General features: G+C 33.9%; 1 protein-coding gene across 1 annotated transcript in view; it reads left to right on the top strand.

Moving 5' to 3' along the window:
• LOC134230035 (A disintegrin and metalloproteinase with thrombospondin motifs 9-like) overlaps window positions 1–15,893 on the top strand; it is a 90,301-nt gene that overhangs the window by 20,210 nt on the left and 54,198 nt on the right. Inside the window, exons 4-6 of the mRNA XM_062711811.1 lie at window positions 5,113–5,414; window positions 6,568–6,651; window positions 14,384–14,508. Of these exons, the coding sequence (XP_062567795.1) occupies window positions 5,113–5,414; window positions 6,568–6,651; window positions 14,384–14,508 (511 nt within the window). The remainder of the gene's footprint in view (window positions 1–5,112; window positions 5,415–6,567; window positions 6,652–14,383; window positions 14,509–15,893) is intronic.

Genomic DNA, 15,893 nt, shown 5'->3' with positions numbered 1-15,893 from the left:
TGACATAACATTTCAAAACTTTAAAAAGTGCATCATCTGGAAAATTACAATAATTCCACCATATTTTTCTTGTTAATGCTTTCAGGTTTAAATATCCATTTTGGTAACAGTAAAGCCTAAATAGAATGACACTTTTGAACTTTATACATGGAGTGAATGACACACAGATAAAAAAGCCATAAAAACATGAGATAAGTGGGGTGGGTCGTCATTTTTTTCCCAGGTTATTGTTTTGTATAGATAATTACTTGCATGTTTTTGTAAAAGTATTTTAGTTTTATGTACAGAGGATGTTTGTAGGCTTGTGAACTTCTTGACATTATTGGAATAAATGCAAGCAGGTCTGAACCATGGCACTTTTGTTTTAAAGTCACTAGCTCTCACCATCACAATGCCAGTGGTTAATTGGAAACAATGGAGGGTGTGGAGCCGCCCTAGAAGAAAAATAAGAAGCTCTTGGAAGGGGTGAAGTTGTAGGGGAGGTCACAATGTCTGATGCCAAGAGGTGTCATGTCTGAGGGTCATTGTTTTTGGTTAATCAGATTGGGTAATTGTTCTGTCTCATCTGGCAGAACTAGTGACCCCTATTCTGTATAAAAGAATGATGTCATAACCAACATGCAAAAGTATTTAAGAGAGCAGCTTCTTATATTTTCAATTTAAACAATAGGATCCGATTATTGAAGATTAAAAAAATTAAAAGATTTGTGGTTAATGTAAATGGATTATTTTGATATTTTCCTTCAAAAAGTCATATGGTTGTAGAGCTGGTGTTCAGGTGTATTGTGTGGTACTGTGGAGATAAGATCTTGTGTCTTGGTGACTTTGCGGTGGAGTACTCAGATATTGATAGAGTCCTCTTGGAATCTGTCAGACACCCAGATGATAATCTCTAATCTCTTTACTGTTGTCACAGGTCTTGTCACTGATCAGGATAATCTCTGATGATGTCAGGGATTTATTTGGGGGTCTTGGTCTGAGTGCATTCATTTTGCTGCCCAGCTGTAGTCTAAGTTGGAGGCTTTATTAATGTCATATATGCAGAGTTACATTATAGTTTTTTTTTTTTATTTATAGATTATTAGTTTTGAAATATCCAAAAGTCACATTTTGTGGATGATTTGATAAAGTCCATTTGATTTCCACTTTGGTAAAAATTCTTTAATATAAAAGTACAAGATTATAGAAATTTTATAGAATAAGATTTTTAAAATTCAAATTTAGATCATATGGAAATGAGGAAGTGGCCTATACTGAGCACAGGGTATGTGTTTTTTGCTGATCAAGAGTTTCCTCACATTTGTTTGTGTTGAATAAGCAAAACTGCGATGTAGTAGAATATTGTAAAGGTTTATCGGTTTGTGGTTTGGCTGATGGCCAGCATACATACTAACAGCTGATTGTAGCCAGTTGGAGTCTTTAAATTTCTCCTCTTAGAAAAAGATCTTTTAATAATCATGGCTAACCATGAAAAATTATATTCTTGTGTTGGATTTGGTAAGAGATGTTAGGTTATTAATTGAATTTTATTACATTGAGTGTAAGCTAGGATGCTTGGCTTATTATTATTCTCTTGACTTGAATTTGGTGAAAATGCAGTAGTAATGTGTGTATATTCATACAACCATGCATGAAACAATAAAATGCTTCACAATTGTCTCTTGCTGAAATTTGCTTTGATCATTTCATATGATCAATAGATAATTTAAGTTTAATATGATTTTTAAGTTAATTTTTGGGGCTTAAATTCAAAAAGATTTAGAAATATGCAATACATTATCACAAATGGAAGGTACCTTGTGGAGGCAAATTTAATTAAGTATGTTCATTGACAATTTTTTTCTCCATCAAACATTTTGATTGGTACAATTGGTTAAGTATTCGGTCCCAGCAGATTTTGAAATTTTACATATAAAAATTTTATAATTTGAATTCAAGGTTCTTGAATTTAAGAATTTATAATATTTTTGCAAAACAAAGGACTTCCCTCTGGATTTTGGATGTTTTTAGAGTGGGGTTATCTTAGATACACCACATTAAGGGAGGGGAGTGAAAATCCCTCAGTAAAAAGCAATAGGGAACAATTGTAACCTGATCCCAATAGCCTGGAGGTCAACAAGTATTGTACATGGAGTTAGGTGTTGATATTGAGGCCAAAAGAAAAGTTGAGGTCGAAGGAGAAATCTTGCTGGACATTTTTTGACAGGTTCTCTTGTATGTTACAGTTGTTGCACCTGTGTTCTATGCTTATTCAAAAAGTGCACATGTATAATTGATCAGTTTTGTCATGTCAAACAAATCACCATGACATGGACTATGAAATGATACCCAGAAGAAAAGGTCAAGCCCTACAAATCTCTGACTATGGTGGATAATTAGACCTTATTTTGATCAACCTGGTTCATTTTAATTCACTTAAAATGTATTTATTTGATACAATATTGAAAATTTGTCTTATTGTGTCATTTTCCTTAAATAATATAGTGTTCCAGTATCCAATTGCTCTTTTTTCTCATACTCACAAAGTTATCTGAGAAAAAAAAAATGAAGTGATATTATCAGTTAGAGTAAATGTTATAAAATTGATCCAGTGAGTGATAAAACTTTTATCCCATGTTTGTTGATATAAGCAGGGAGCATACAATTAAAAGCATGCTACTTCAGACAAAATGAGACTTTAATAGGCACTCTTATCACCATCCTAGACACTAAACTGTTATCTTCACAATCTGCTGTAATTGACCCTTAGGAACCTAACTGATAAAACATAAAACAATTGCATCTCCCTTATCAAGCCTCAATTGACACTACAACTAAATCGGAAGGGTTTAGTTGCAACTATAAAACCAGATCAAAAGATTCCGCTGCAGTCTTGAGGATATGAGGGAGGTGTGCCCATTTCCCATGCAGGCCAAATGCTGCTCACATGCAACATTGCACTTTTACAATCTGCTAATTCTGTAAGAAACAAAAGTATGTCATTGAATGCCACACAATGTTACTTTTCATTGATCGGAAAAAAAACATTGATGTTGCACATGCACTCCTAGTCTGATCCACTGAGTCAGGATGATTGTATGGATTGTTCATTTTGGGAGAAATTTAAATAATTTTCAAAAGAAAGACATTAAGGTTTGACAGTTTTAAAACAGCTAGGTTTGTTTAGGTATTGTCTTATTTTCCTAATACGCATTGGTCCAGCTACTTTGAAATATTATCAATTTACTTTGCAATTAATATGCTAAGTTATTATAAACTCATGACTTGGTAAAAGGTAATGACTTGTTGAATACACACATAATACTGTAAACGTATTACATTTGGCTGTGTATTCTTTTTAGCGCTTTTGGCGGAAAGGAACTTCCGCTAATTCAAGTACAACGCTAAATATCTTGCACATGTATACATAAATAAGAACATTGAGAAATGTGCTAAATCAAATCTACGCTAACATGTTCAAAAATCAATTTCCGCCAAATATCGTACACGCTAAATATAATACATTTACAGTACTGTAGTTTAAGGTGTTTCAAATGCTAGCTGTATTGGCTTTGGTATACTTGTGAACTCAACTGCCATTTACTCTAGGGATATCTATATATTCCTCTTCCAATCCAATTACATTTTGATGCATCAAGTTGTTCAAATCACCAGGAAACAATATCTCATTGCTTTAATGCATTGGCAGACAGACCTCTGACAGAAGAACTACATTCTCAAGATAAAGGCCAGATAGTAAGGTGCTAAATTGCTTGTAAGCTCAAACGCGCCTGTAGAAAAGAAGTTGGAGGAGGCATGTTTAGAAAATGTTTATTCATTCTTGTTTGGACGTAGGTGACAGTTTCACATTTCCTTTGTAATATGAGCTATTTACCCCTTATCAACAAAAATGCCTTGATTGTTGCAGATAATAATAAAATATCTGAGATTTTATTTTTTATGAAATAAAATTTTATCCATTAATCAAAGGCCTCCTTTAAGAACAGAGTTTAAATATTGGATGGTAAAAGGTGATACCAAGATTGTGGACTGAAAATTAAATCGTTTGAAGTGCCCAACAACTGCCCTGGTATAGGCAGATGATTTATTATGGTGAATGGGGATGGAATTTGGAGAAAAATGAAAACTTGGTTTTGGTCAAGATTTTACTCATTCAATTTGCCACCAACTTGCACATGCATTTGCAAAGTCAAATTGATGTTATCCGTAGTTGACTTTTATGGAATAAAATTCAGGGTGATTTTCTAAAATTAGTTTTAAAAACAGACAATATACACGAAACTTTATTAGTTAAAAAAATCATGAAAATAGCAAAAAAGATGTTATGGAAAGTTAACAATTTCTTAAATATTTTTAGAAATTTGATATTTACATCATTTACTACCAAAATAGGTCAAAAAATATATATACCAATCCTGGTATCCAATATTTGTTTGTATCACCTGTCCTCAAGAAATGACAATATATGTGTTGCGTTTTTGATTCATGCCCCCTTTTTTTGTCTTTTAAAACAAAATATATAATAACAAATAACCATCCATCCAGAATCTGCCACTGAGCACTCATTGTACTAGGGAAGACGAAATAGGTATCAGCTTTCAAAATTTATTTATTCTTTTTTTTGGTATTTCACAGAAGAAAACAATATATCATAGCTTGTCTCCAACAACCATTACAAGCAAACCAACACCTGGCAAGTTTCAATGAAGATTTCTCTGTTTTGAATTGCCCTGTGTTCCTTGGTTGGCCAATTTATCACAAGAAAAGAAGTGAAAGGATATATAGAATATTTGACCTCTTTATTATTGACCCACTTATTTTCTGTCAATGAGTCATTGAAGTCTAATATATAAATATGTTTGTATTACATTCTTTTAAATTTGTATTTAAAGAGCGTTTTCTGCCTCAGTTGACATTTTATACTCATTGTATGAAAGGGTGCAGTGTGTGATTAAAGCTCAAAAAACGATGTGGAACTTCAGTACTATTTCAACCATCTGCATTTCTTTCTTGCTCTCAAAAATTAGACTCTCATTAATATCAGAAAATATTATTGCAGACAAGAACAAGATATTAAAGTATAAAATTGTACTTTTTTCTTTTATTTTTCAGAAAATTATAAGCACACTAGAAGGAAAGTGGAAGATGAAGTTAGGCTTAAAAATACAGTAGATGAGAATTCTTCATTTAATTCCGAAAGTGCAAATACTCTTGTAAATAATTCATCTGTAAATGATTCATCAAAATCGTCATCATCCCAGTCATCATTAAAATCATCGCCTTTTCGTCATCATCTCCAGAAGCGTTCAACTTCATATAAACGCAATGTGGAAGTTATGGTTGCTGCCGACAATAAAATGTTACAGTACCATGGAAATGACCTTGAAAGATACATCTTGACCTTGATGGCAATAGTAAGTGATACAATCTGAAGAATCTTCCATCTGTGTATCAAACATCTTCTACTTATTATCAGGATCCAGAGTTTCAATTAACAGAGCTTTTGAACTGTAATTTATTGAGAATAAAACTGATGTAATATTGCATTGTTGATGTAGTTAAGAAATGATGGATGTATGCGAATAAAGTAACTCCTTTCTGGCTGCATTAGATACACTATGAGGTGCAAATTGCCTTGAGTGTTTTGATGCAATTAAACGCTTCATGCTGAACCAGTTTATTTCTTATAAAAATGCACTGAAGTGCAGAGCTGTTTCCTTAACAGCAATCCTGCAGTGCATTGTTGCAAAACTCCCTAGGAAATGTACAGAAGGGGACTAGAACACACCTGGCAGCTTGTAGTCCATCATAATCAGACTGCCAATTTTTGGACCTCACAGAAAACTGATTAATGGAACAATATAGTATTCTTCTGTCATCCCTGAGAAATTAATATATATGTCACCTATTCCAGAAAGCATTAGGCCAGATGGGTGGGTTAGTGTGCAAAAAACTTAAAAGAGGGTGTGACACACTTTAGAGATTGCTTCTAGTGACATGGTCACCCCAATTGTGGGCCAAAGTTGTGCTGAATTTCATGCCCATGCATATCTTTGGGATCATATGCTTTTCCCAAATCCAGACCTAAAAAATATTTTTGCTTGATCTTGCTCCTAAAATGTGTGACTGCTCTTGACATTTTTCATCAATATTACACCTAGCTTTTAATTATAAAAGAGCTTCATTATGCAATGGAATGAAAAATGTAGGCAAGAAAAATCTGTTAGCAATAATTAAAAGATAATTTGTCTAATGTTCTGCTACATGAATAACATGCACAGGGCAAAATATGGGTGGATTGGAATGCACAAAGATGTGTTGGGGGTGACAGACAGGTGCATAGACATGACAAAGTCTGGATGAATTACCATAGGAATAGCATCTCAGTTGACAATTCAAGGTCAAAAGCCAAGGGAAATAAATTATTTTTACATGTCCTGAAGAATTTTTAGAGCATAGAGGGGTCTGCATGCTTTCAGATGTGGTGGATCAAAGCACGTACATAACATATTAATGAGATAGTATGCCTTAGTTGTTATTCTTAATTTACCATGCTTTCTTCTACAGGTTGCAGGCATATACCGAGATTCATCAGTTGGCAATTACATCAACATCGTGGTGGTGAAAATAGCTGTGTTTAGATCAGAACAAGTAAGTACTGTGAGACCAGTGGTCAGGTATACCTTAAAGTACACAAACTAAATCCACTAGAGTCAAACCTCATTGTCTTACTTATAATGAGAGAGTTAAAACCAAGCTATCTGAGAATTCAATATATCAAGGGTAAAATACTAAAAAGACCAGATGCTTGGAACTTCCAAATGACTTTCACATAACCATGGTGTTTGAGCTACCAATGTTCAAGATACCCAGGTTGGACTGTATTTACAGTTTTATTCCAAGGTGTAGTGCTTATGATTTGGTGCTTTATGGCATTACAGATTATGCAAATATTGCCACCCAAACAAACTGTCTGTTTAAGATCAGGTTATAGGAAGAGGGGGTAAAGATGATTATTTCTCGAAATACATCTTGATTATCTTGCTTTGATCAGAATCTATTCAGAAGTTTAGTAGGTCATTAGGTTGAGGCAGGTTTGTGGCTGGGAGGAGTATTTAACTATTTGCACTACTCAAAACTCATCGAAATATTTTTTTTCAATGTCTTCAGAAGAAAAGTACAGGTTAGGGGCTAGTACAGTGGACCTTCAGATATCCGGACCCCAGATGTCCGGATGCTTCAGTATCCGGATGACTTTTCATAGGAACGAAATTTTTACATGTAATTTTGTCTTGTTTAACTGGTGATTCAGGTATCCGGACGCTTCACATATCCAGACAAATTGACTGGGAACCAAAGCGTCCGGATAAATGAGGCTCCACTGTATATTAGTTTTGCCGTTGGTAATGTCAATTTTAACCATTGCTTTTTCTTGAATTTCTCGATCCTTAAATGGTCTCCTTAGATTGGGAAGCATTAATTTTATTACATTCCGTTTCCAATTTTTTTCCACTTACAAATTAAAAAAAAATCTACACATTTTCCCCACACCCTTCTTAGGTATAAGCACTGCAGTTATAATGTTAAGGTGGTATACCTTAAACTGTTGACCACTTGTTGTCTGTATAGGACTACTCTGTTGAAGAGAGTTAAAATGTTTGTGAGGTATACCTTAAACTGTTTACCATTTGTAAGCTGGACCACTGTTGAACTGAGACCTTGGATGGTTGACCACTTGTCCTCTATACAGATAAGTTGGCTATTGTTGAAGTGAGTAATAATTTTTTGTATGGTATACCTTAAACTTTTGAGTGCTTATCCTCTTTATAGAAAAGTTGTACTACTGTTGAAGTGAGTTATGTTTGAGTGGTATACTTTAAACTGTTGATCACTTGTCCTCTGTACAGATTATGAAATGTAAAGTGGAACCACTGTTGAGGTGATATTTAATGTTTGGGTGGTATACCTTAAACTTCTGGGAACTTTTTGACTTTATAGAAAAGTTGGACTACTGGTGAAGTGAGATATAATGTTTGGGTGGTATACTTTAAACCGTTGGCCACTCTTCCAGTTGGACTACTGAAGAAGTGAGATATAATGTTTGGATGGTATACTTTAAACTGTTGGCCACTTGTCCAGTTGGACTACTGAAGAAGTGAGATATAATGTTTGGGTGGTATACTTTAAACTGTTGGCCACTCTTCCAGTTGGACTACTGAAGAAGTGAGATATAATGTTTGGATGGTATACTTTAAACTGTTGGCCACTCTTCCAGTTGGACTACTGAAGAAGTGTGATATAATGTTTGGGTGGTATACTTTAAACTGTTGGCCACTCTTCCAGTTGGACTACTGAAGAAGTGAGATATAATGTTTGGGTGGTATATACTTTAAACTGTTGACCACTGTCTTCTGTGTAGATATAAGTGGGTCTAAGCCTTTCCTTCAGGTCAGGCTTAGCAAAAAGAACATGCTTAGCTATTTAAGCAGTAAGTGATGTATTCTTGCACAGCGTGTGAAAAATCTCGAACCTAGTATCGGTAATCCGCACCCTGTCACAGAAACCGCAGTGATCTCGGTGTCATTTATTTAGTGGTTTAGGTTTAGAAAGGATTTGGGTTTAAACATACAAAACAGTTTGTGGTTATTTTGTAAAAAAGCAGTGGCATGACACCGATATACATTAATTTTTTTCCACTAAAGTATTTCTAATGTATTTTATTTTGGAACATCCAAATCCTTTTTGCTCATTCCATTCAATAAGAAATGACCTTAGAACACCCCCCAAAGCGAAGGAAATGTTTCCCCGCATTAGCAGGATGGTCTATTCATGAATTGCATGTGTCCAGAATAAGCCAACTGGTCTATTTTTGTTTGGGGCAGTTTTATGTTTTTTTTTTCAGAAAAGAAAAAGAATGATCTGTATAATTATTTTGGTTGAGGGTTTTCTCAAAAGTCTTTGATCACAATGGGTATAATATATACGGTAAATATATCAGGGATAATCTTAATGTATCAAGCAATCTATTATACTTGCTTTACAATGTTCCATTAAATGAAAAAAATAATAAATATTTATTGTTATTTGCTAAATGCCTTGACTGAAATAAATATATTTTTAAGGAAATTTGAGATGGATTGATAAGAGATAAAATTTATAAATATAGAAATTATTTCACACAGAGAAAGGCAGATATTAATTAAGTTTAAAATAGAAACAAGAATTTGATGTAATATATTAAAATAATAAATTCTCCTAAGTGTTGTTAATATCTATTGAAATTAATACCTCAAAAATAGAATTTGCTTGTAAATGAACAATAAATATTTTTTTTGTGAACAAAAGAGCCGTTTATAAATTAAATTGGCTGCTGATCAGGTAAGTTATGAGGTGTGAAATTAAAGTTAATCGAGGAAGGACAATTAAAACCATTTTTTAACAGGCTTTATAGAGAATATAAGACCTTGGGGACCTATTGATCTGAATGGAGACCTATTGATCTGAATAGCCATAGAAATACTGATCTTTTGTTTGCCCATTAATTGCATTGAATAATACACAAAAGGTCACATGCTACCCATACTCTGAATTATATAGGTCCACAATATCAAAGAGGAAAAAAAAATATAAGGGCATGAAACTGCTACCCTTCATTTTAAATGAACTTTGTTTGATGAAATTGATATTTTTTGTTAGCTAGGGGAAAAATTTGCTGACAGACTCAAAAATTCCATTTTGAAGCTTCAAAGACCATTTTTACATCTGTAATATACATGTATTTACCTTTGATGTCATTCAGGAATTTGTATAATTTTAATAATTTAGTACCTAATAAAGGAATTGTTTTACCTCTTTACCACCTGCTGATATAAGAAAACTCATGTGTGCAATCTCCAATAATCATGTCATACATGTTAAGTCGTATTTGACATATTATGATATGTCTGTCACCAGGGAATCTGAATAAATTCTTGCTAATTTTGTCTCACAGACACCTTGAAGTTAAGAAACTTAATCAACAGTGTCAGTAAAATCATGCAATCCGTGCAGTCGCTTTGCAGTAGATCAGAGACTGAATAAGACACCTGAGATTATGAATCATTCCGATCACAAGGAATACTGACATAGTTATAGCAAAACCAAGGATATGTTGTAATCTTATTGTTCCTGTTTTAATCCCTATGTACAATTGATTTTAGGGAGGTTTTTTTGTGTGATACACCTGTCTGCAGAGGTAGACCAACTTGAACAGTCTTCTATTGCACAGATTGCAGAAATACAAGGCTTTGGGGATTAATGTCTTTAGATCATTGCAAATCAAAGCATTTTTGGAGGAACACCTGAAATTTCTCTTTCAAATATTACCACCCTGCGTCTTGGATCAGGGATCAGTGTGTTCATTACAGAAAGTGGAAAGGGAAGTGTATAACCTGTAAATCGTAAACCCTTTCTGAAAGTGAGAACCGCGCATCTGGAGAATTTTACGACAGAATTGACGTGACTGTTGCCCTCATTTGTCATCTTACTCAAACTTATAAAAAACGGTCTATACAAACTTTCAACAGGTGTCAGTGATAGGGTAGGATGAAGGCTGATGCTGAGATATTAGCCCCAGAGTGTTACCTTTGTGTGCTTTATTTACCTGTCTCTACCTGCAAGGTGGGATCAGGTGGTGGTGTTTTACTCCTATTTAGCAGTGTAGGGTATCAGCTTCTCTCTGTTTAGGGGTGAAGAGTATGTATAAAATTTGTGACCGTTGTCATGTAGGCCTGTGAGGTGATGTCATTTCTAGCTGTGATTGACAGCTCTGGTGTGAGGCATCTTGTCTTTTAAGGTCCTGTTGAATGATGCAGAAAATATCAGGTTTCCTTGGTAACTTAATCTTTTGTGACATATCACAGGTTATACTAGACTCAAGTTAATTTAACAAGGTTGGTGGCTTTCCTGAAATTTAAAAAAAAAAAAATCAAATGTACTTTTGCTGTACAAAAATTTCATGCAGTTTAATTCTTACAAGATACAGAATCATCATTTTTGATTAAATTATTCTAAAGTGAATAAAAGGATACAAATTGTTAAGGTGTGAAGATGACTTGCTACTGTTATGCTGCTTAGATGGATGAGGGTAATGTGTTATCTGCAATTACACCTAAGTTTTTGTTTGTTTTATTCCCCTCAGTCAGTATCAATTTGTCTTCCACTTCATTACTAGATGGCTGCTGTATAGTTTTATGTGCTGCTAGAAGTGTGAATCCGTGTTTTATCAGAAAACTCTTACTTAATTGCCTCGTGCTAACTGTTTTTCAAGAATCAAAGGGAATCTTCGTGGGTTTTTCAGATTCTAACTTTGGTTACATGTATAATATTACTAAACATATAATGTCACAGAGAACAACAAGAAGTTTTATTTTGCTGTTATTCATGACTGTAACAATCACAATTATACATTTGCTACTGTAACTCACTGTTGATGACTAAACACAAATGAATCATGCTGAGAGCAAACCAGGGGTACAGGTATGAAGGTCTATGTCTGTGATATATGCCTCTCAAGCAAAAATGAAACATAGATGTGTGAGGCTTTAGAAGATCCCTATAATTACGCCAAAACAAGCTGTAAATGGTGCTTAAACATGCTAATGCAACTGGAGTAGTAACCTCCGCACATGGTACCTACCCCCTCCAGAAAGAGATAGCATCACGTCCAGGGTCAATACAATGTTTTGATGTAACGCTCATTTTATTTCATAATCCTACAATGCCCTTTATATCTTTTATTCATCCTTTCCAGTTTTACAGGTAAAAAACCTTTCTCTGTGTATTTTCTTATTGAAGAATTGAATTTCATATTCAGTTTGCTCGAGGTTGAAATTGGAGACCAATTAAAATGGCTCCAAACAAAAGAATTTTGTCCACACTGATTTTTGAGAGTGATAAGAATGTTTGATATTGGATGCATTAATAAATTGGAGCCCACTTATCTCTAGTATAAACACTGACAATGCAAATCATTCCATAGGTTTACTAAGGGAAAAGGCAAGGATGGGATAAAAGATGAAAGACATAAAATTTTGGGGGGTGTAATTTATTGGGGTGAAAATCCGATGGAATATTAGGAATCTCCTGATGAAATCTTGTAACCCTTGGTATTGTTTTCTCAATGAGTTGATACAAACAGGTCAGAAATCAGGGTCGTGTGTATAGAACCTTCAGGTTAATGTCCGACTGCAGAAAACATGCGCCACAGGATCAAGATGCTTTGTTCTTTTTTTGTTTTTGTTTTCATTTTTTTCTGAATTCAAGTTAGAAAGTAATATCAGATTTTCACTTTTTGCGGCTTTGAACATTTATTTTATCATAAAGTAATATTTTGGTAAGAAATTTAAAATGTATAATGTATGAGTTAAAGTATTAAAACTAATTCTCCTTTTGTCCTAAGCCAGGATTTATTGGCAGAAGGAAAGGTGCAGACAAGTCAAGCTAAGGTGAACATATGCCATACAAGAACGTCAAACTCTAAAAGTCCTTTACAACACCCAAGACTAATAAAAAGACAGTCGGCCTATGTATGAATCCAATCTAAGACTAAATTAAGACTCTTTTGTTTAAACTGGATATTAAGTGCTTGTTATTAGATTCTTTAGATTTTTATGGCATTAGAGGTGATAAAGGCTCTTGTCCGTTATTAAGTTTCCTAATACCGAGTGTTTGAGGTCCATTTATATCTGGAGATTCGAATCAATACTCGATTAACCTCCTCTTTATCCCGTGTCAAGAGGAACCACTTGAGTTCATCCATATTTTGTCACCTTTCATTGTTGACCCAACACTTTCAGTTTCCTAAGTCAGTTTTATTTGGTTTTCATTTTCTGCAGGTATACGAAATTAGAGGCAAAGCCAATTCTGAAGATGACTTTGGGTTTTAGGAGAAAAATCTTGCAATCATGATTTTTTCTTTAGGGTTGATGAAAAAAATAATGAGATGAACATAGGAAGAAATTTATAGATATCCCAGCAGAATTTTTAACAGTGAAATGAAATTTGATGCAAGATCAGAGGAAGTGCCTATGTCAGTGTCATCAGATTTCTCGATACATACTGTATGATATTGGCTCTGTGCAATCCAGAACAATATTGTTAAAGAAACTTTCATTGCACTTGATGGTCTGTGCTCTAGGACTTCAGAGCAAAACTTGAGTAGAATGAATACAGATTAAGTTTGACCCATAAAATAAGATTAATATTTTCATTCAGAACTGTGTTGTACCAGGCACAAGTTCTACCTCATTATATTCCCAGGTATTCAAATTGATGGGGATTCCACACCCCTTTAGGACAAGCATTGTTGCAACCAACCCTAATCCCCTAAGTTTTGTTTGGATTTTTTTTTTTAAATTTTCACTGCATAAATTGTTCTTCAGGATATAGTCTTATTTAAAACATGTAGATGTTTTCTTGATTATAATCTCAATGTCCACTTTTATTCATGGTCATGCATTAGTCAAGGCTATTCATCCAAGAAATTTTTTTACACTCATTTGACAGACTGGTCTTTTGTTATATCGTGGTGCCTGTTCAATGTGGAACACACATGCCTCACTTAATGATAATTGGCTAATGCACTGACTTTCCCCCTCTCATATGAAAAACAACAATTTTGTTTGCTTACTTTTTGTTTAATCCAAAATATGAGTAAACATACATTGTATGCCAAATATTGTGAGTATCTGTCTTCCTCAGAAACCACGGTATGGCAGGCATTTCTTGCTCCTCCTTCTGAAAATGATGGAGGCTGTAATTTTCTGTCTTTGAAATTCTGTTCACAGTAACCACAAATTAAGATTTTGATCTTGATTAAAATTTTTCAGGGTTATATCATATTTTTCATGTAGACAAATTGACATTGATGATATATATCCCAGTTTCAAGAGTTCAATTTGCCATTAAAAAGTGACAGTTTAAATGAAGTTGATCCTAAAATTGTGTCACTGAGAATGACGTTTTTGTGTTTAGTTTATTATCTGATCAATCAAATTTATTAAAGCTATTTTGAATGTAAAATTTATGGACCACACATATACTTTGAATTGGGTTACAGAAGTACAATATTTATTGAGTAAAAAAGTATAAAATTACATGGTTTTTGATCAAACAGAATAAGTACCGAATAAGTACAAGGTTATTCAATTAAAAGATATTTTTGAAATATGAATCTAGTACAAAGGTAATTAAACAGGAAAAAAGGATATCTATTCATCTTTCAACATCACAATTACTTATCATTTAGCAATCAAAATTTAAATTTTTAGCACTATTTATCTTGTTTATCTGCTCGAAAACAGCTGTTGAAAATTATTTTATGTGTTTAACATTTTTTTTTCAGGATGGGCCTCGAGTAACCTCAAATGCTGCTGCCTCCCTCAAAGACTTCTGCACCTGGCAATATGTGAACAACCCCTCAGATGACAGTGACCCGGACCATTACGACACAGCTGTTCTTATTACAAGGTAGGGGAAACAAGAGGCCCAGGGGCCACAACGCTCACCTGAGTAACTTTGACCCTGATGTTCTTCACCAGATTTTCCCTCTTGTGTCCCAGCCCTATCCCTGGAGTCCATGATTTTATGATTCAGAATCTACACAATCCAGGAGGCTTTCTTACAAGTTTCAGCTTTTCTTGCCCAGTGATTCTTAAGAAGAAGATTTTTCCTATATATTTCCATATAAAATGTTGATTCCCTGTTTTGGCCCTTCCTACCGACAGGGTCATAATTTGATCAAATTAGCATTCACACTATCCCAAGATGCTTCCAAGTTTATGATTTTCTGGCCCAGTGGTTTTTGAGAAGAAGATTTTTTAGCTACACTACCCTTTATTTTGCATTTTTGTGGTAATTTCCCTTAAAAAAAGGGGCTTTGCCATTTATTTTGACAATTTAGAATCTCTATCACACAAGGATGCTTTTTGGCAAGTTTGTCCCATGGTTCTTGAGAAGAATTTGAAAATGTAAAAAGTTTACAGATGGATGGACAGACAGCTGGATGGACATCAGACACTGTGTGATCAGAGAAGCCCAGGTTGAGGTTCTGATACATGTATACTGTAAAAGTATTACATTTAGCTTTTTATTCTTAAGCAACTTCAAGTACAATTCTAAATTTTACCCTTATAGTAGCTTATATATCTATTAGCAAAGGAGCAAACTTTGCAAAACTCCTTTCTGTTTTGCAGTAGAGGATAAAATTTTTAATATAATCCATGGGCAATGCAGAGGTGCTGAAAAATCATCTATATATACTATTAAATTGACAAGCTTTAAAGTAAAGGATGCAAACTTTGTTTGTTTTTTGTAAGATCAAAACTCGTTATGAAAGCAAATACAGTTCTGTTTTGCATGGCGGTATAACGAATTTGGCGATAAAATTTTCCATTATATAATCCATCACATGTACATGTATATATAAACACATTTCTATCTTTGCTTCAATGCAATTTTGCTAAAACAAAATATTCAGTTATGAGGACAAGTACATGTGTATGCTGTAAAACGTTTGATATTGAAAAAAAAATCATCTATATATTATAGAAAAATAAGATTCATTATGAAATCATAGTTAATGAAACGTTCACAATTTCTGACTATAATTTAAGCAAACTTTGCATTGTTTTTAAAAGCTTCATCAAAATATTTAATCGGACTGCAACGACCGCTTTCTGGCGAAGTGTTGATTTATAAATGATTTTATTAAACAGAAAACAAAATTGTTCTAACAGTTCATGTTAAAATTCTCTTTTACACCTGTTTGTTTTTACAACAGGGATAGTAATTAGCCGCGCTTCATCCACATGCACCTGTGGCTTTCTTCACTTAAAAATGGACGTTTGTTGTGA

This window comes from Saccostrea cucullata, unplaced genomic scaffold (genome assembly GCF_032062105.1).
Source record: "Saccostrea cucullata isolate Sc308-1 unplaced genomic scaffold, CSIRO_AGI_Scuc_v1 ctg661, whole genome shotgun sequence".
In the NCBI taxonomy this organism is placed as follows: domain Eukaryota; kingdom Metazoa; phylum Mollusca; class Bivalvia; order Ostreida; family Ostreidae; genus Saccostrea; species Saccostrea cuccullata.
Note: the sequence above shows the minus strand (reverse complement) of the source record. Positions and strands in the feature narration are given on the sequence as shown.